Raw genomic sequence first — 22,146 nt, 5'->3', positions numbered from 1 at the left:
TTTTTATAGATTCTTCTACTAATTATAAGACCTATCTGCATGGTTAAACATCCAGGAAATACCTCCAAGTGATTTTAAAATTAAAATAACTTTGAGATTTGAAACATAATTTTAATCGCGTAACGCCCTTCCTTTTTACCATCAAAATTTACGTGGCAAGCTCTATATCTCGCGCCATGATTGTCACATCGCGCGCCTATTTTATAAAATCTCGCCATAAATTTCATTTGACATGGAGCGTGCGACGGGAATTTTGTTAACAAAAAGGCAGGGCGTTACGCGATTGGTCGGAGGGGTAATTTAAAATTGTTTGAAATCTCAAAGTTGTTTGATTTTTGAAATCATTCGGAGGTATTCCCTGGATGTTTAACTAAAGGCAGATAGGAGTTATAATTAGTAGAAGAATCTATAAAAAATCTTTTAATTTTCCTCTTCAGTCTCCCTTTAAGAAATTCCAAGCTGATAGTAGACTACGTTGTACAAGGCAATTCACTATCTGCAACTGCTCGAAACATGTTTTGAAACAAGCAACGTTTACAGAGGTATTAAAATCGCATATGGTCCCATTAAACGTTACATATCATCTGGAAAATTTGAATTGGTTCCGACCAGTGACAAAGTATAATTTTTTTATGGGCTGGTTCATTAATACCGAAATTATGAGAAAATGTACCTTTGGATAAATTCCATAGTGAGAGTTGTCGTCTCTGGGTACGCGATGTTCATCATGTAGTATAGGCCAAAGAACATGAAAATTCCAGTTGCCAAGTGAGAGGGATCAATGTGGTCATTCAATATTTTTCGGTCTGCCGAAATAAGGTAGTAGTTGGCCTTTCCCAAACTATCCCCTTTGCAACATTAGAAAATATATGATTTTTATTTTTGAAATAAAACGGATTAAAAAGGAACGAATACCTATAACAACTAGACAAGGATGCGCTGGTAGTTTTTTTTCAACTTCACTTAAATGAGTTCCCGCCTAAAAAAAACCGAAAAAGTCAACGTTTTAATTTTGCTTATAAAGTTATTTCGTTCGACAAACTCATAATAACTAAACCTTTCCATGGTTGTAACAGAGTAAAATAATTTGAATTAAAGCATAAGTAACATAATAGACATTAGTATGACACTTAATGAAAAACTATAAAGAACCTAAAACACTGAGTAATTCATGATTTTCTCAACTAAAATGTTTAGGATGGAGACCACTGGCGCCAAACATTCGAAAAAATTTTCCGCCCATAAATCAATCACCAACCGAGGCTTAGTCGTAACCCTCGCTACCCTTGAGGTTTAGCCATTTTACATACAACTTTCTGTCGAAAGTGTAATTTACATTTAATAGAAGCGATTAAGCTTAATCGGACTTATTTTATTGCGTAAAGAGAATAATCTTCACCGATTTATATGATTGGTTAATTTTGAATTACGTTTTGGGAAGCAAAGTCAATAGAGTAGTGTCGGTTGAGAGGAAAGTAGACAGTGTATCCCTCCCTATAGGCGCGCTTTTGTAAGAGAGGATACTGTACGCGCCTGGTAGGGGGGATGGCACTGAGCTAAGAGATAGAAGGGTATGACGTTTGCATACGTAGAACTGGCATTACTCTATAGGCATAAAGACTAAAGAGTAATGTGTTATTTTAGAGTTGCTCATTCCGTTTACGCTCAATACCTTATAGGAACCATGGTGTCATATTTATATCTAGTACGCTACTTTTGGTTAAATGATAGATTATAGTGATACTACCTCAAAAACTGGAAAAATTTCTTTTGGGTCCTCCTTAAAATGGTCCATAATAAGAGCAATTACAGCTGCTATTACAGCTTGTTTTTTATCCTTATGGTCATCTTCTTGGAGTGCAGTTACGATGGTTTGCACACTAGTTTTTTACTTTTGGAAAAGTACCCTAGAATTAGAGTACTTTTCTCAGCGAAAAATCTTTTGAACATATCTTGAAGGTCTTGGCCTAAGAGTTCATTCAAATGAGTAGCCATGCCAAAACTTTCAAAGAGAAACGGCCAATTCGACTTCAGCTCTTCAACACTCGTGCTTGGTTCAATGATGTGTGACCTTTGGAAGGCGTAGCTTTGTCTAAGAATTCCCCGAACAAGTTCTGTATCAGGATTACTAGTTAAAAACATTTGCCTTAGCTCATCCATGAGCTTTTGACCATTTTCAGCGTCCAAAGTACTTAGTTCTGGTTTGAATCCAATCTTCGTGGGGAGCATTTCACATGGTCTTTTGTTACGTTTTACTTTTTCCGTAGATTTCCTCTTGACTTGAGGCATTTTATTTTTCGTGATTCTAGACAAGTTGTCAAGTTTGTAGAAAATTTGTTGCAAAAAACTCTCATATCCGGAACCAGTTTTTTCATCAAAGATTCTGTCATCGATTGCATTTGGATATTTTCTCACAAACAATTCCGTGACTTTTCTCATATTACTACGGGATGGGCGATCGCATTTCTTCAGAACATCTGTGTAAATTGACCTTATGACTTGATGCTTCATGGAATCGTTAATTCTTTTCCCTTTCCCTAAACTTTGTTGGACGTGTTTTGGGAAAATATCTTCTGACAAGGCATACGAATCAAGCCAAGGCATACGAATCAAGCCATTTATTACACCTTAGTACATTGCACTGCTTATTCTGGAAATTGCAATTAAAATTAATAAACCGTAAGTATTCCTTATTCTTGAAAAAATGTTTGAACTGACATAAATTACCTTAGAATTATTATGGTCATTAGCATGATTCGGAAAAGATGAGCTAGTCCCGGGCTTTTCAGCCGCATCAGATACAGAGAAAGATTCACTTGTAACTATTTAATAATATTAAATTTTAAATTTTATTGCTATTTCATAGTATATATACTTTTCAGTATGAGAGTGATTATTTTAAGCAGGATATTTTTGTCAATAGGTCTTACCTTTTTTCAGCGAATTCCCAAAATTAAGAAGTTTTTTTATTTGTATTGGTTTTAAAATCTTAATCGATTTTAAATCTTCCTCCGTCAAGAACAACATATCGTTTATACAGTTTACACCGAAATCCTTGAGTTGTAAAACAACGTTAAAATTTTCTTCTTCGTTTAAGGAAATGCAGATATTGGAAACACACTCTTTTAAGTCAACGTTATTGTTGTTTTCAGAAAATCCTTCAGAAACCAATATTGGATTATCCATATCGCCCACCTGTATTGTGAAATTAAGATTAACTATAATGATGGGATAAAATTGAAGGGAAAATTAATTGTGACAACAAGTGATTTTTTATCGATTCCTCATCCTTTAAATAGGCCTAATTCATTAGTAAAAAAATTACAATAGACTTAGCTGGAATTCACTAGTAATTTAAATATTTTTGTATTAGGCCTATTTGCTCAGAGCAAATCAGCGAACGCGAATCGGAGTTGCTATGGAAACGCAAAGAGCAAATGTCACGTCATTTTTTTTATAAATACAATGCGTCGCTATTATTATGGTGTTGGTAATATCTTGGGGAGGAGGGTTAAAGGACAAATCTCACGTCATTATTAAAATACATAATTGTCTTAGTCAGGCTGGATATTATCAGGGACTGGGTTTTTTGGGTCAGGCAAATCTCACCGAAATATAATTTGTATTTCTTAGTGGGGTTGACCAATTTGCACTAAATACATACAGAGAAAAATAATTTATTTACAGATAAAACGGATTTTTTATCTTCGAAAAAAAGCTATTAATTTTTAATTTATTTTTAATGACAATTTTTAGTAAATAAAATGCATCCTATTTTATTTCATTTTTTAAATATGATTATTCTGAAAATATATAATTTCTTCACATAGCGGCTAGTAATATCTTATAATCGCTGAAAGAGATAATTTTAAACCTCACCCTTTTTTAAAGTCGTTGCATGCACAAAAACCTATCCACTAACGGTGATGAACGTCGTGTTTTAGTGTAATAATGCTTTTCCCAAAAACTTGATAACATGAGAGAGGATAATAATCGGCCAACGTTATGTTGCTAACTAATTTTGTTTCAAATAAGTCTAATAATTCATAGGCATGTAAACTGGCCAAGAATTTTGTTTAAAATAGTGTAATCAAATGATACAGCTCAGTTTCATCTTTCACGAAGTTTGTTATAATCTGACCCACAAGCAAATAATCATCAGATACTTGGTACACTACGATTTTTCCTTTCACATATGCTGTTCCTTTGAATTCCAACTTTGCTGTACAAATAGTGTTACTGGAATTAATGTTAAGGTCACGAGTCTCTTTTATAAAGCCTTCTTCAAAATTTTCCGTGTTAAATTGGATAGAATTCGTATATTGTAGCCGCGGAGGAAATGGTGAGCCTGCGGAATAGTATGCTTGTTGATATTGATGTTTCTCCGCTAGCGTCTTAGTTATATTGATGAAGTTCTTGGTATTGGCCGCCATTTGTTTGTAAACAGTATGCTTACTTTCGAAGCGTAAAGTCCACAGTCTTATCAGGGGTCCAAATTACAAAATAAGTTCTGGGTAGTGGTCAAATAAGTAATGATGCTTGGCTTTAAGTTTATAGTCAGGAAAAGTCAAAAGGAGGCCTTTTTTATACTTCGGTAGCATAAACAATAATGCGGCGACACCATTTTTAGAAATCTTTGGAGAAGTAACAATTTCAACAATGGTTTTCAACAGCAAATATAATTCCCACACTGGATCGCAAAAATCTTGGATTTTGTCTTTAACAATTAAGGAAAAAAATCGTAGAAGACACCAGATTTGGGACGCATCACCTGTAATTTTTCTATTCGTTTGATTAACTTGGCAAGGCTTGTTACCAGAATCCGTTCCTAGAAATGAGAACTCGGACACAAGCCAGTTGTAGTTTGTCCATGAAAGCCAGTTCTTTTTTTCAATGAAATATGACAAGAACTCGTAAAGGTCATACGCTACAACCCCCTCGAACAAATCATGCGCTAGGCACGGGGCTAGGGCGGGTAAGCAAACGTGAAAATTTGACAGCTCATTAAATGGGGAATTATCTTTAACTCCCATAAACGTTTTCAAATTCTGGTTATCTCGAAGTTTCGCAATTGCTTCATTGTAGTTTTGTGTGTTTTTACGTTCAAAAGCGTCAGTGCTGTTTAAGTTTTCCGCTTTCACCAAGCAAAACCTACAAATATGGCCCTTGGAAAAATTGCACTGAAAACCTCCAATTTCATGACTTCCAAGATTATCCCCAAGGAGGCAAATTAAATGAACTTTTAAATTTGTACCATCATTAAGGTCTATTCGTTCAGTTTCGAGTACCTTCAGTTCACTAATAAGCATTTTAAAACAGTTGTTAAGTCCATGATTTTTCATGTGTTTGGTTTTGCATAAAGATATTAGTTGTTGACCTGTACTCAGGCGGTATGTTGACGAGTGTATAATATATTCCTAAAATTTTATGAATCGATTTGGCAGATCCTAACGGGTTAACACATTCAAACGCATCTTGGAATATTAACAATTGCAGAGAATTTGCTTTACCGACTTGAAAATCTTGGAAAAATATTTTACCATCTGATATGTCACTAAGGACTTGATTTTCTCCAACTTTGTACGAAGGTTTGGGAAACGTTAAGAGCTTTGCCAGTTCAGTATTTGAAAGGAGATTTTTTAATGACTCCTTAATAGGTACGTAATGCAAGAAGCACTTTTTGAGGTTATGGTAACCAAGAAAAACCGGTACTGGGTCAATATATTTAAACTGCTCCTTAAAATACCCATGGCGCCGATGAATAGATTTGAGCTCCTCATTAGCTTTTTCAGCGAAGTTATATCCCGAACCTATTCCTAAAATTTCTTTAATGACGCTTTCTTCTAAACCAGCCTTTCTCATATCCTCATAAAGTTTATCAGTGATTAATTTTTTTTCAAGGGATTGCAAATTCGCTATTTCTTCAGCAACTATCTGAATTGTAGAGCTTGGAACATACTTAACGGCTTGTAACTTCAAGTAAAATAGTCCCAAATTTCTCTTGTAAAGTTCTGGCAAATTGCAACGCTCTTTCCCAGATTGTTGCTCATCAACTGAAGTAAATTGTTCCATATCATTATCGTTGACTGCCTCATGGTTTGAAGTTTCGAGGATCGTGTTGCAATTTTGTTCTACATCGCAGTTTGATGTCTGATTTTTGGTAAGGCCTGTCTTATGTTTTCTCGAAATATGACTGGTAAATGATCCTATTAGAGTATACTTAACAAAAGTGGTCCTGCACAAAGGACAAGAGACTGGAGTCTTTTTTTTTATGAGAGATTTTAGATGGGAAATTAGAAGGGTCATGTGACTGAAAGAATCACTACAGTCTTTCACATTGCACGTGTGGTTTTTTCCTACACTTAAAACCGTATTTTGTTAAAATTTAAATGTTGAGATTTTGAATTAGTAGTTTGAAAATTAAGAAGAAAATTAAATAAAAAATACAGAGAAATATTTGAAATATTTCACAACGTGTAAGAGCCATGTTGAGCGCGCTCGGACTCTAATGTGCTTAATAGTATCAATGCAAAGCATGATTATTTTTGTATTAAATTTAATTCAAGTTGGCAACCTCAAACCGCTGCATTCCTTTAGGTTAAGCCTATCTCCAAAGACATCCCTAGCCATTTTCATTTATTTTAAAGGGACTGTTAAGAAGGCATCGGTGGGTGGGTAAAAATTATTTGAAATAGGTCAGAGTCACGTGACCGAGGAGAGGCGTGGTTCAAAGAAACTTAGTTCGTTTTATTTCGAAAACAAGCACTTCGGGGAATTGGCGCTGAAATCTGGCGAAAAACGAGGACTTGGTGTCCAGTCCCACTCTATGTGGAGTCTTTGTATGTTGTTGTCACGTGGTGCTTGTGACGTATTTCAAATAATTTTTACCCGCCCGCTGATAGCTTCTTCGTAGTTCCTTCAATAATCTTCAGAACCTCGCTCTACCCAATAGTAAATTGACGCGAGTTACCCGGACCTAAATTTGAATAGGAATTCAAACCATAACTTTCTTGTAGCCATACTTACACTGAGAGAAATTTCTGTAGTTTAAACAGAAGAATTTTACAATATTGAAATGTAAAATATATTAGCGGAGTTTCTCTGCAGAAATACAAACACAGTAAAATCGTTTTTACTATTTTACGGAAAACATCTGTATATTTCACTTATTGAACTGCTATTTCTAATTCTAACTGTAAAAATTACACATTTGTTTCTGTAATTTCCGATCCTCAGTTTTGAACGGTGAATTCCACAGAAATGTTTTACAGGGTGACTGCTCAATAGGCATTGCAGGCATTTACTGTAAATTTTACAGAAAATATTTTATAGAAGTATCTGTTAATTTTAGTACGAAACTGTGAAAAATACAGCTTTACTTAATTGATTGGTAAAACAGATGCTTCTGTAAATTTTGCAAAAATATTACACAGAGTGACTGTTTTTAGGTATTGCAGATATTTTCTGTACCTTTTAAAATAAGTATTTCATGGTATTATCTGTTAGTTTTAGTCCGAAATTGTGAAAATGACAGATTTACGTATTTGATTGGTAAAACAGATGCCGTTTGTAAATTTTACAGATATTGTGCTACCATGACTCTGTTAAAGTTACTAACAAATTGTGAAAACTACAGTATATTGGCGATTAAACAAGCAAAATATGTTCCTTGTATAATTTTCAGATATGTGTGTTACCGGCTACCTGATAATAATGCTTCAAAACTGCAAAAACTAAAAGATATGATTAATGTGGTTTCATTCACTTTTTCCCGCAAATTTTACGGTATCTATTTTGGGAAAATTACAGTTAAACCCATATAATTGCTACATTAGTTTTGACAGACTATTTTTTACAATGACAAGGCTCTTTAATTTTTAATTGCGCCCGAGCCACTTCTTTAACACTTGAGGAACTCAAAAACAATCGACCTCTGTTTGACAGTAAAAATACTAGACCTAATTTAGAAATAGCTCCTATCATTTATGGTTTAACTAATATATAATTTTCGAGCTGCAAATCTTCAAATTCCACCTTATCGGTTTACGTGTAATAAAAGCTTTATGAACGGGTATAGCTTTTAAATATATCGTCTAAACCCAAAGTTTCGATGATATGCAAATCAATGCAAACAATTGAAGTAACAGGTGAAAAAATTCATCATTTTTTAGTCAATTTAATTTTTTAACTCATCGTGTAGGGGACTATACATTTTTAGTTCATCAGATGTTTATATTTAGAGTGCATTTTCTATAAGATTTAGTAAATATTCTATAAATTAGTAAATATTTATATTAGCTCATTTGGTGCTGCCAGATAAAAAGTAAGAACTTAATAATGCTAAAAATAAGTGCACGTGGATTCGAGAGAGAGTTCACCGGACCCCACCTTTAGAATGGAAAATAACCGCAACCCCAGGAGGGGGAAATTCTTTGGAAAAAAACTAGGAGGCTCCGCTGGGTCAAGAGAGAGAGGCTATAATTTTAAACCCTTTTTTGTCACTTCACTCTGGGCTAGAAAGTTTCCATTGTGCGCGGTCGGGGTCGGTTTCGGGTTTTTTGGACAGGTTCGCAATCTAGCGATAATCTACGGTCTCCACGCGGGTAATGCAGGTGTGGTTCTTAGAGCTAGAAATGAAACGCGACTTACTGAGTATTATATTACTTGGTTTACCAGCGCCCATTAAAGGCCGACTTCCAACGAAAAGGGTTCTTACGAACTGAAAACCGAGCATCGAGACTAACAATGGAGCGACCGTGCCGATTTTCGAACCCCCGCTGAGGCAAAAGATGGAAGGGTTCTAGCTAACTGAAAGCCGTGTAATGCGGTTCTAGCGAACTGAAGATACACAATAGAGAATTTCCTTCAGGGGAAAGCAAAAATTCGAGAGGAAATAAATTTAAAAAGATTTCTATTGTCCATCTTCAGTTCGCTAGAACCACATTGCACGGCTTTCAGTTAGCTAGAACCCTTCCAACTTTTGCCCCAGCGGGGATTCAAAAATCGGCACGGTCGCTCCATTGTTAGTCTCGATGCTCGCTTTTCAGTTCGTAAGAACCCTTTTCGTTGGAAGTCGGCCTTTAAGTGAGATTCCACAATTTGGACAAGTAAGTTAAATACATTTCAGCATCCTGTATGATAAATGATCTAGGTATTAAAGGTGAATTTTGCTGTTTATTTTTAATTGAAGAGAATTGAAAATCCATAAATCGGTTACTTATAAAGATAAGTAACCGATTTATGGATTTTCAATTATTAAAGCGGAGTTAATTAAACAGTTTTTCTTTAAAAGTTAGGAGATAAAGCCTAGATCATTTATATATTGAATTTATTATAGAACCAAAACGCAAATTTATGTTTTTGTATGTTTACAGGCTATGATTAATATAGAAATACCACGTTGATTATTGCGTCATGACGAGTGCCAACTAAACAAGTAAGTTATACATATTTGCTTTGTTTATATTAAAATAGACCCTAATACTGCAGCCCCTTGGCCAGATAGGTTTTTATTTAATTGTTACGGAAATTCCTATGTCGCTTAAAAATATCAGCCCTTACATTGGCCCTTAAAGGGAGAATAAAACAGTCAGAACAGGTCAAGTGAAAGTCTAGGAAGCTCAAACCTATATTTTTTGTCCGTCGACAAACGTCGTCAATGATCATACCAAACAACGAGAATTTTACCGTTCTTTGGGTTGGATTTCGTTTTAAATATCGAGTATCCAGAAAAAGCGAGCACGGCTAAGGAATAGAGTAGTGGCACTACATGTTAATTTCTCGTAGAACATAACGTAGACAAAGGCAGGGAGGTGCCATTACTCTATTCATCCAAAGGTATAACATCGTCTTTCTCATATTTTCCCCTTATTGTGTTTAAAAATATAGTTTTTAAAAATCTAGAAAACCAAAAATTCACATTGAGAACCTGTTTTTCTGCAAGAGTTTTCTTTTTGGGCACTCAAAGTTTGTAGTTAAAAGCTATTGTTAATTAAATATTAATCATTTAATTATTTTTCCTTTAGATGCACCGCGAAGATTAACCCAGAAAATCTCAAAGGGTGCAAGACAAAAAACTATGTTTTTGATTAAAAATATGTTCGAGTTTGGCTGGCTTTAAAGGATTTTTAAAGGTTTGGCCTTCACTTTTATTAAAATTTTGCATATTTTAATTTTTTTTTAATTCATAAAATAATGAATCGTTATCAGAGCGAACTCCTTTTCAAAATTCATGGAATCAATGAATAAGTTTCCACATTATAGCAGAAGCCGATTAGGCTTTACACATGAAGTACGTAACATGTGCCTGGGGGAGCTACACGATATTCTCTAAGCTCCTAGGAAAGAACCTCCCCTTACGCGGAGGGAAATAGTTCAGTAACGCGGCTCTTTCGGATCCATCCGATCCTTCCGCCTTAAGAACCGATTTACCAGGTACATAAATTGGGGAACTACTATAAAGACTGAGTAGGGTGTCTAAAATATTCTTTAGATAAAACTATTCACAATACCAAAGATTATTTGGGAGTAAGGCGTTAAAATGTTATCAATCTGGGTAGCTTTTGCTTGGACTATTTAAGACGCCATGCATCTGTTTTTTACGATGAATGTTTTCTGTTCTCGCGGTTACGGCGAGCTCAGCCGCCGGCGGCTCGGGAATCGGGATACCGGCACCATACCGCTGTTACCTAGACAAGGCCTAGTGTAGTTTTAGAGTCTATTATTATTCGCATAGCTATTTTTCTGTTGAAATTAGGGAACTAGTATAAATATTGAGTAGAGTGTCTGAAATATTCTTTAGTTAAAACTATTCCCAAAACGATAGATTATTTGGGAGTAAAGCACGAAAATCTTTTAATCTGGGTAGCTTTTGCTTGGACTATTTAAGACGCCGTGTATCTGTTTTTTAACGAGATATTTTTCTGTTCTCGCCGTTACGGCAAGTCCGGCCGCCGGCGGCTCGAGATGCGCCGCTCGGCCTCAGCCTCTGATATCTAGCCAAGGCTTAGTGTAGTTTTCGTGTTTAATTTTATTTGCAGAGCTATTTTTCAGTTGAAATTTAAAGAAAATCTTATAAATCTGGGTAGCTTTTGCTTGGACTATTTAAGACGCCGTGTATCTGTTTTTTAACGAGGTATTTTTCTGTTCTCGCCGTTACGGCAAGCCCGGCCGCCGCCGGCGGCTCGAGATGCGCCGCTCGGTCTCAGCCGCTGATATCTAGCCAAGGCTTAGTGTAGTTTTCGTGTCTAATTTTATTCGCAGATCTATTTTTCTGTTGAAATTTAATGAAAATCTTATAATATTTAGTTGAAGACTTATTAAATGTCTCGAAAAATTTCGAAACTTTAGCTTTAAAACGTTAAATATTTTATAACGACTACCGAAATTCGCCTTCCGGGCTTCCCGGTTATGTCGACGGCGAGGTCGAGTCGAGTTCCCATTCAAGAAAATAGTAATAGCCGTCGCCGATTGGTCTGGCATTAAAGAGGTTATCTATCATTAGGGGGCTCATGATTGGTTAAAAGCTTTTTTGTTCGTCTGCTTAGTTTTTACTTCGGGAATATCATGAAATCCATGGCCAAAGCTATGGAAAAATGGGACTTACGTACTTTATGTGTGAAGCATAATCCGCTTTTGATTATAGGATATAATCAGGCTACAATCGGTATGTCTTTAATTCTTTGGGTGTAATGATCTTACATAAAATTTATGGATTTTATAGCCCTACAAGTTACAAAAACATGTTTCTGTAAATATTGGAGACATTAACCTTGCATCGATTGAGTTCCCGTGCAAAACAGTGATTTTGATAAGACATTTCTGTGAAATTTACAGGTTCAACACTGAATAATTCTGTTAAATATATCATATCATCTGTTTAAAATACTGATATTGAGCGCACCCCAAAAAGTAATATGTACAAATGTTTCTATAAAATCAACATATTTTTAACACCAATAAAAACGATGGACTTTACACGGGTTTCTGTAATTATTACACATTTTAAAAGCTGACGTATACCGTTATTTCTGAAAAATACACAGATATTAGTTTTAGATCAGAACAGTTATTTCTGAGAATTTAACAGATTTTGAAAGCAGATCTATACAGTTATTTCTGTAAAAACCACAGCACTTAATTCCACACCAAAACAGTTATATCTGTATATATTGCAGATTTTTAAAGCCTATCTACGCAGTTATTTCTGTAAAAACCACAGACCATTATTTCAGATCAAAACAGTTTTTCTGTAAAAATTACAGATTTTCAATACAGATCAAAACTGTTGCAATCACAGTTGTTTCTGTAAAAATTACAGATTTTCAATACAGATCAAAACTGTTGCAATCACAGTTGTTTCTGTAAAAACCACAGAATATGGTTACAGTTTTAACTTGTAAAATTGACATAAAAACTTCTGTTTTGGAGAAAAACGAATAACCAATAATTATTACAGAACCGTTCTGAAAATCGAAAAAACCATAGTTGCTGTAATTTTTACTGATATTTTCTGGCATCACGTGCTGCCAGAAGTTTTCTGTTTTTTTCACTGAACATATTTTTCTCAGTGTATATATCTGAGCGAAATTAAAATAAATGAGCTACAAGGGATAAAATTCTGGTTATAAAAATTATTTTCAAACTTTACGATTTATTATTGTTTTTGAATTTCTCAAATAAATGCAACTTGTCTCATCACTTCATTCTCTCTTTAAAACTAAATTTTATGCCAAATTTCTTGGGTTTTCCTCGACGAAGCTTAGAAGAAAGTCACCGGTTATTTGTGGTACTTAAAAGCGACGATTTCTTGCGTTAAAGCAGTTTTCCAATATTTTCATAATTATACTATATCGAAGCTTTCTAATTAGCATTAAGGCAATCGGAAGAAGCATCCCTGCAGGGGCCATAGAGATTTAGAGAGAAGGAGTTCTTGGTTTCTTCGTTTCACTTGAAAACTGTAAATGCCGGTTGAAGATGACACAAAAGGGAGCTGTGTTTAGTAAGCTAACGAAATGGTTATCGATAGGTTCGCCACAAAAGGATATAAATCCATATCTGCAATAATATGCAGAAGAGGCGACTGGCAAATCAGAGATCTTTAAAGCGTTTGAGACGAATAGCCAAACAATGCTGTAATTAAGATGTAGGTCTTGCTATGAGAAAGCTATTATACGTACTTAACCTCGCGTCTTGCAATGACGGGGTGCTTGTTTATAGCGAGTCCCATCACCTCTCGCTTTTCGGGGTGCTTGATTATAGCGCGACCCCTCGCCTCTCGCTTTACGGGGTGCTTGATTATAGCGAGTCCCCTCGCCTCTCGCTTTTCGGGGTGCTTGATTATAGCGAGTCCCCTCGCCTCTCGCTTTTCGGGGTGCTTGATTATAGCGAGTCCCCTCGCCTCTCGCTTTTCGGGGTGCTTGATTATAGCGAGTCCCCTCGCCTCTCGCTTTTCGGGGTGCTTGATTATAGCGAGTCCCCTCGCCTCTCGCTTTTCGGGGTGCTTGATTATAGCGAGTCCCCTCGCCTCTCGCTTTTCGGGGTGCTTGATTATAGCGAGTCCCCTCGCCTCTCGCTTTTCGGGGATTTTGTTTCAAGCGGTTTCCATAGAAAGTGGCTTTGGATTTTGATGTTAAACGTCAACAACGTCGATGTCATCATTGACGTTTTGAGGCAATGGTCTATTTGCCGCATCCATGACAGTCTGTAACAGGGAAGTCCATGGATATTTAACCCTGTTTTCCTGTCTTGCAAAACCCAAATACCAAAGAACACTCGCTACGTGCGCGCATGTACCTAGCGTTCGAGCACCCGATTTACACGTGCAATAGTATCCTATTATTGGTTGTCTATTTACGATATCTTCAGCCTCGTTATCGTCATCATCTAGAACGTTATAGGCTATCCAGAGCTGATACTTAGTAGCGTTTCTAAATCGAGAATAAACCCTCACTCGCAGAAAACCAGGCTCGTCTACAAGTTCGTCATACTCAAAGACGTCATTTGCATCCCTTTGCATTTTGTCTTGAATATAGGATGGTGCTAGGTGTATTTGATATACTCCTACGGTCAGATCTCTCAAATATTCCAATGTGAGGTGCGGGAAATGAGGATCAATATTTGCTTGTAAACGACCCCACCTTCCGTTTCTTCTATGTAGATTTTCAGCTTCTACTCGAGCTTGAACAATATTTGCCTCCCGTGACTTCAAAAGAATTTCTTGAGCCTTTTCGACCGTTGCATCTTGCATATGGACAGGATCATGGTACTTGTTAATGAGAGCACCGGCAATTCGGTAAAAATCTCCAAGATGAAGGGCGTGCATGAAATTAATTGTATCGTCAAAGAACTTGAAGATTTGTTTTATATGCCCATTTCTTGCTTCTACTATCCAACGTGTTTTCGTCACCAAGCGCGCTTCATTAGTATCTTCCGTCGAAAATTGTCTTTGATTTGGTCGTAAAAATGGTGGCATTTTGCTCGCAATTCCTAATCTCTCGAGGAATGGTAAAACATCCCTGTAGCCTCTGTCAACTATGAAGATGTCTCCTTCATCAAACCATTCTCGGATTTGTGAAGCGTCTCTTTGATATTCGTTTCGCAGGAGGTTCGCATCGTTGTTACGTGAGTCAGAAAAATACGGCCCTTGAATATCTAAAATATAGCCATCTGGAGCCACTATTAATACTGGCTTGAGCACATGACGACCCTTATGCGTACTATACGATTGCCTTAGAACTCTAAAGTTGGAACTCTTATTTATGTAGCTGTACGTTCCATCTATATATGCAATGGCCCTTGGTGTTTCAGGGTCTGGATTATACAACTCATTAGCGAATGCTGATACATGCCGTTCAATGTATTGGTCCCTCGTTATAGCGTTAAAACCGATATATCGAGGAACAAAGGTTTGCATTAAGGATTTTCGAACCTTCGCGATAGTCAAACTGGTATTTTGCCGAGAAGAGTAATTGAATATGACGGTTAAAAAGTCGTCAGACAAGCCTTGACGTAATTTGCACAAAAACACTAGAAGGTCTTTTTTGCTTATATGACGTTGAAACGCACCTTCATCCAATGGATGACATAAAGCATATAAATCCCGGAACTGTTCTCTTGTGAGAGCTGACAAAGATGTAAATTCCTCATCGGAAAAACTATTTTCGTCGTGGAATTTAAAATCAGCTCGTTTGTTGGCTGTTTTCCTCAGACCTTCAAGAAATACGTGCAGTTGCTCCCCGCGGAATACAAATGGTCGGTTTATGAATCTTAAACCTTGAATCAAATATGGGAACAGGTACCCCCTTTCATCCAAATGTATTGCGCAACACCTCGTGTTTTCTGATATATATACATTCCTAGACAAATATACATCAATTCTACTATCCATAGAGAGGCGTTGAATATTTTGGTCGGCGTTACAAATTAAACACGTATTATTGGCTGTTTGTGTCAAGACATTTAGTCTCACAGACGAAGGATTGGTTTCAATGTCTCGGATTTCTTGATTAATTGATCTGTTGCAATTAAAACATATGCGTGTTGCATCTGTTACCTCTAGCGCAGGTCGTTCAAGATTTTCTCGCCTTGCAATACTAATAAGGCGTTTCACATTATTATCTTCTCCAAATATGCGCACCATTTGCCTCAAGTTAAAAACCCCATTGCAAATATAGCACCGGCCCTGGTTTCTATTAGCCATAATCAATAATACGAGAAACGTATAGCGTGATTGTGATATAAATAATAAATCAATTATGAATTGTGATTATTAGGTGAAATAATTATATGAAATACAATATAATCTATATCTATATAAATCAAAGTCCTGACTGACTGACTGACTGACTGAATGACAGACTGACTGATAATCAACGCCCAGCCCAAACCGCTTGCCCTAGAAGGCTGAAAATTTGCAGAAACGTTACTCATAAGTACTAGGCGCGTACTAAGAAAGATTTTTCCAATCCGCCGCCATCTTAAAAAATGGCGCCCAGAAATGTAAAAAATATTCTCTATGCAATTAAGTACACGAGTTTCAACCGATTTCACAAATATTTAGTACACTGGTTTGCTTTAACTTATAGACGGGCTGAATGGTCTTTCGGGTTCGATTTTTCGCTATCTTTTAAAATGGCGCCCAGAAATGTAAGAAAATATTCTCTATGCAATAAAGTCCGCGCGTTTTAACCGATTTCACAAATATTTAGTACAATGGTTTCCTTTAACCTATAGACGGGCTGAATGGTATTTTGGGTTCGATTTGTTGCCATTTTTTTAAATGGCGGCCAAAAACTTAAAAACCCATCTTTATGGAATAATGTCCGCGTGAAAAGTAATAAAAAATATCCCGACCGGCTGACGGACTGTGTCGAGTGCCTTCGCTCCTAGGGTGCTACAAAAATATTTGTCATCAGTAAAATCTACACATTCTTTATATCATTTTAGATGGAAGTTCTTATTACACGCGAGCGACGCCGCGGGTAACGGCTAGTATAATATATAAAGGGAAGAGAAACTGTTCTGTTTCCCCTAGGCTACTGTGAAGCTAGTTCTGGCTTAGCAAAGACTCAGGTAGTAGTTAGATAAAACTCATGTTTATTAGTCCGAAACCCAGACAACTCTGAAAAATGTATATTACATTCGTCGTAAAGAAACCTAGTATAAATTATACGATAGGTCAAAAATATACATAGATAAGATTACTCTTAGTTGTGTTTTTTTAACATAGTGATTAGCTAAAAAATACTGAAGATGATTTTTAACTATCAATACAGAAACGGCAATTGTACTGATTCATTCACAAACAGCATTAAAATGAATCATCCGTTTTCGGGCTCGAGAACCAAGCTTAATTGAAAAGTATATTAAGACCTTTGTACCCTACCAGTTTTGTTTCATTGCCCTTGACTGGCTGTTTAAAAAACTAGATTTTTTAAGTGAAGAAAGGTTGAGGCGCCAAGTTTGGTAGGGTACAAAGGGGTAACCTGTTCCCATATTTGATTCAAGGTTTAAAATTCCATACACTGTACAGTTCGTTTACTTGGAATGTTGTTCCCAGATGGTGTCACGTTCTATGTCTCGAAGCGTATATGCGTGACGTAACACACACATGACAGTAACGTAGTATGACGTATTTCAAATAATTTTACCCCCCGCCGAGGGACGACTGAGCGACGTTTCCCCACTTGGTGCGTATTAGTTCTTACTTTGTGGATGGAGGTAGGCGACTTTGAAACTGTTTAAATACTTCAGTTAGAAGAATATCCTCAGACCAGTCTTTATTGCATTCAACAGCGCTGCGAACAAATCCTTCAGCATTCAGGTGTATCTTGTCGTGTCCTTTAACTACCACGTCCCAAGATGGGTTGGGCAGCAGAACCATCTCTTTCAGAAACGTCTTATAATTTAGATCTACGTAGGATGATGAGTGTGCAGTACTGAAAGTAAACCAATAGCCAGTGAGGTTTTGGAAATATTGTTATATTACAAAAAGGCAAGAAAATCATGTAACCTATCGGACGGTTACATGATTTTCTTGCCTTTAGGTTACATAATAATCATCTTACTTTGCTTTCTTTCTTCTCTTTCTTCCCCTTTGGTTTGTTCTTATAGTTGATATGCCATAGTGAAATGCAGGAGCTAGTTTTCCAAGAACGTATATTTTAACTTAAAACTAGAGTTTCACGAGCTTATAAATTAATTAAACTTAATACCTGGAGGTACATCAGAGTTTTGCATACTATTTCCAAAACCACATAGCATAGGACTAGAGTTTCCTAAATTGGCAGCCTCACACGAATCAACATTTAACGAACCACGCGCTTCACTTTGAGTATTGTTTGGATAGAAGTCAGTAGCTCCAATCAAACGATTGTTTTGTTGTGCAAACTCAGGTCTAATATGACTAGTGTTTGAAGTGCCTCGTACACCTAAACGTTTAGGATCATTGACAATTATTTACATAATTTTCTATTTTACTATTTACGAAATTTCATTCTACTATCACTAACTTCACAAAATATGTAAAAATATTCTAAAACTACAGATGCAATGACAAAAAACTTAAGACATACATGTGGATGATGTGGCGGGTCTGCTGTTTTGGGGTTGTAGATATTGATTAATATTTAACTGAGTTTGAGATCTTCTTGGTGCAAATAATCTTCTAACTTCGAGTTCTTCTGAACCAATTCGACATTGTTGTCCTGATGAAGCCATTGTAGCTTCGTTCGATAAAGGGCGACTTTCATCATTATTTGAATAGGTTGGTCGATTCATTGAGGATGTAACCCGATTTAAAATTTCTTGATTCGGAGAATTATATAATATACTCTCTATTGATTCTATAGCCCTCCTCATTTATTTGTGGAACCTTTGTGAATGAATTCAATATTATCGTATGGACAATATAAAATAAACCACCGGGTCACGAATCACCATAGAAAAATTGAGCGCGAAAATACGACTAGCAGACGAACTTTTTAACAGCTTGCTACAAATCGGGCTGTAAATAAGCTATAGTGAGCCTTTGAAAATCCACAGCCTTCTAAATCACGCGTCTCTCGGACACATTCTGCCCGTTTTTTTTACCTCTCCGAGTGACGTATGTCACGGAGAGGTTCTAAAATCGACTGGCATGTCTGTGTGTGTGTGTGTGTGTGTGTGTGTGTGTGTGTCAGGCTGTTGTTATTGACTTACACCCCAGGGGACCGTGTTCGCAGTTTGCAAATCGGAGCAAACGTGTTCTCAATTTCCGGACCGCATTTCCCGGAAATTTCGAAAATTGTATTCCACTCCATTGCCTGTCTAACACCACCACCCTCTGGTCTTTGTCCATCTCACATGGACACCAGTCTGTACACACTGGCTTCTAATCACCACCATCTTCTGGTCACGGTCCATCCCATATGGACACCAGTCTGTACACACTGGCTTCTAATCACCACCATCTTCTGGTCACGGTCCATCCCATATGGACACCAGTCTGTACACCTGGCTTCTAACACCACCATCTTCTGGTCTTTGTTTTTGTCCATCCCACATGGACACCAGTCTGTACACCTGGCTTCTAACACCACCATCTTCTGGTCTTTGTTTTTGTCCATCCCACATGGACACCAGTCTGTACACCTGGCTTCTAACACCACCATCTTCTGGTCTTTGTTTTTGTCCATCCCACATGGACACCATTCTGTACACCTGGCTTCTAACACCACCATCCTCTGGTCTTTGTTTTTGTCCATCCCACATGGACACCAGTCTGTACACCTGGCTTCTAACACCACCATCTTCTGGTCTTTGTTTTTGTCCATCCCACATGGACACCAGTCTGTACACCTGGCTTCTACTCCATCGTCATCGTTTGGTTTAAGACATTCGCGGCGATCAACTAGGGTTACGAGAAACGTCTAGCCAGCCTAAGGTGGGATCGACCACCGAAGGTTTTCGCAATTGCGGTTGTTCTTGCTTTTAACTGTAGTTCGACACCCTTATATACTACCTATTTGAGTAAGGCCAAGCAACCGGCGTATGCTTCATTTCAAACGCCAATATTAGTCAAGTCTCTCAAGAATGTTTAATTATTCTTTTTTAAAACGATGTAACGCACAATAAGGCGAACAACTAACGAAGAAAATATTTAATATTAATTATATTTATTTTAATATTTAAGATAATCTCTTTTCTCAATTCAAAATTAATACGGAAAGAGTTAAAAAGCAGTCTATTTTTTTGTCTGTATGTGTCTGTCCGTTGTCACACTAGTGCGCCGAGTTAGCAGTTCGCTTTGTTTTGATGTGTTAAGAAATCCTACAGAACCTTAATATTCACTTTTTCCATAATATAAAGTGAATATGTGGAAATTGTTTTCGTAGTTACGATGCATTTAGTACTTTTGTAGCTTAAAAGCTCTGTTTCATTTTGATATCCCAAGAATATTTTTTATAATTATTATTTGAAAAGGATGTTTATATATTACTTAAGCTATACTACATCTGTTTATAGCATAATCCTTTCGTTACTGATAACAAGAAGAACGCTACTAGGTCGGTCAAATGAACTTTTATTAGTCAATAGGCCTAGTGAATCCATAAGTAAACGCTTGGGTTTGGTTCTCGTTTCTGTAATGCAGAGACATTAACGGTTCGGAGTGGGCCGAAAGTTAAATACACTTTTAAATAATCAGGCTTAAATTATATAATTGAATAAAGCATCATGGTGAAAATCTAAGCCGCGTTCAGCAGAGCTCAGCGCTGTTAGCAGTGTCATACAGAAGAAGATTTTGCGTTTGCATTTTGACGTCACGGTGCTCAGCGCTGAGCCAGCGCGGTCACCAAAGAAAATAGTCGGGTTTTTGGATAACGTGACGTAGAACGCGTAGTTCTCTGCCTGGCGGTAAAAATAAGGAGGTATTATTACATAATATAAAGTGACTATGTGGAAATATTTTTCGCAATTATGATGCATTTAGTACTTTTGTAGCTTTAAAGCTCTGTTTCATTTTGATATTCCAAAGATTTATTTGAAATGGCTGTTTATATATTTCTTAAGCTATACTACATCTGTATATAGAATAATCCTTGGTTTAGTGATTTCGTGATGAAAGCTAAGACCGGCGGGTATATCAAGTATTATCCACAATAGGCTTAGTGAAACAAAGAGTAAATAATTGAGGCCCAAGGTGAAGTAAACTTTGGGTTTTGATTTTCGTGTCTGAAATGAAGAGACATTAACGGTTCAGAGTGAGCCGAAAGTTAAATACACTTTTGAATAATCAGGTTAAGATTTTATAATAGAAGAAAAGATCATGGTGGCAATTAGAATAGTAAAAGGGCTAATGGTAAACGGGTTGTAGCTACAGAGTTTTTATTCTCTTTATGGTGCGCATTGACTATCAGTGCGTCTAGATACAATTTAGCTTTGGTGTTATTTAACGTTAACATTCATGTTGGCAAACTAAGAATATTGTTGTGGTGAGACTAGACGATAGTGTTTACACCAGTTGTGAATGTAGCTATCAGAATATAGGGTAGACATTTGGGCCTTTACGAACACATAAAGGTTATATATCTCCAAAATTTATACACTTCATTTCCTGTTCTTTTCCCCATTGACTGATTTCCATGTGTCCAAGATTTATCCTTATTGGATGTAAAATTTCGTCTGCTTTACTGTATATTCGCTATGCTTGGAATACTGCTTCAATATTTCGTAAATTTCTACTTCAAAAAAGAGAAATAATTCCATATCTAGGTAAATAAGTTTGTAGTAGTAGACCTCGGAGAGGTAATATTTTGGTTTTCCCAACTTGTCCTTAATATAAAATGAATATGTGGAAATATTTTTCGTAATTATGATGCATTTAGTACTTTTGTAGCTTTAAATCTCTGTTACATTTTGATATTCCAAAGATCTTTTTTAATATTATTATTTGAAATGGCTGTTTATATTTTACTTAAGCTATACTACATCTATATATAGAATAATCCTTGTCTTCCTGATTTCTTGAAGAAAGCTAAGGTCTAGACTCCGGCGGGTATATCTAATATTACCCGCAATAGGCTTAGTGAAATAAAGAGTAAATAATTGAGGCCTGAGGTGAAGTAAACTTTGGGTTTTGATTTTCGTGTCTGAAATGAAGAGACATCAACGGTTCAGAGTGAGCCGAAAGTTAAATACACTCTCAAATTATCAGGTTAAGATTTTATAATAGAAGAAAAGATTATGGTGGCAATTAGATTAGTAGGGCTAAGCTACAGAGTTTTTTTGTTCTCTTTATGGTGCGCATTGACTATCAGTGCGTCTAGCTACAATTTAGCTTTGGTATTATTTAACGTTAACACTCATGTTGGCAAACTAAGAATATTGTTGAAGTGAGACGAAACGATAGTGTTTACACTGCTAACCAGTTGTGAATGTAGCTATCAGAATAAAGGGTAAACAGCTGAAGCGTAGACTTCATTTCCTGTTCTTTTTGCCATTGACTGATTTCCATGTGTCCAAGATTTATCCTTATTGGATGTAAAATGTCGTCTGCTTTACTGTTCATTCGCTATGCTTGGAATACTGCTTCAATATTTCGTAAATTTTTACTTCAAAAAAGAGAAAAAATTCCATATCTAGGAAAATAACTTTGTAGTAGTAGAC

General features: G+C 36.5%; 3 protein-coding genes and 1 long non-coding RNA gene across 5 annotated transcripts; 1 reads left to right on the top strand and 3 right to left on the bottom strand.

Moving 5' to 3' along the window:
• Positions 1–657: 657 nt before the first annotated feature.
• Positions 658–2,545, bottom strand: LOC149630446 (uncharacterized). Its single transcript, XM_089851316.1, is given in 4 exon segments — positions 658–848; positions 916–979; positions 1,748–1,875; positions 1,878–2,545. Coding segments are annotated over 4 exon segments (1,017 nt in total). The 5' UTR covers positions 2,512–2,545.
• A 6,794-nt stretch (positions 2,546–9,339) lies between these two features.
• Positions 9,340–10,263, top strand: LOC149630445 (uncharacterized). 2 transcript variants are annotated; one of them, XR_016374195.1, is made up of 4 exons: positions 9,340–9,436; positions 9,502–9,837; positions 9,904–10,133; positions 10,210–10,263. It is a non-coding gene; the product is annotated as an uncharacterized LOC149630445 (long non-coding RNA). The 2 variants fall into 2 exon arrangements; XR_016374194.1 differs by having other exon boundaries at positions 9,371–9,436; positions 9,506–9,837.
• A 3,367-nt stretch (positions 10,264–13,630) lies between these two features.
• LOC149630444 (uncharacterized) lies at positions 13,631–15,700 on the bottom strand. The gene has a single exon (XM_089851315.1). The coding sequence runs from the start codon at positions 15,698–15,700 to the stop codon at positions 13,631–13,633; it is 2,070 nt and encodes a 689-aa protein (XP_089707441.1).
• Positions 15,701–16,933: 1,233 nt separating this feature from the next.
• On the bottom strand, positions 16,934–18,430 carry LOC149630443 (uncharacterized). The gene is made up of 5 exons (XM_089851314.1): positions 18,075–18,430; positions 17,715–17,930; positions 17,568–17,640; positions 17,208–17,438; positions 16,934–16,985 (listed from the first exon to the last, which is right to left on the bottom strand). Exons 1-5 carry the CDS (start codon positions 18,358–18,360, stop codon positions 16,934–16,936), a joined length of 858 nt encoding a protein of 285 aa, XP_089707440.1. The 5' UTR covers positions 18,361–18,430.
• Between the last annotated feature and the right edge of the window lie 3,716 nt (positions 18,431–22,146).

This window comes from Phalangium opilio, unplaced genomic scaffold, assembly GCF_054372755.1.
Source record: "Phalangium opilio isolate 3A_F unplaced genomic scaffold, DU_Popi_V2 ptg000103l_1, whole genome shotgun sequence".
Lineage (NCBI taxonomy): Eukaryota > Metazoa > Arthropoda > Arachnida > Opiliones > Phalangiidae > Phalangium > Phalangium opilio.
Note: the sequence above shows the minus strand (reverse complement) of the source record. Positions and strands in the feature narration are given on the sequence as shown.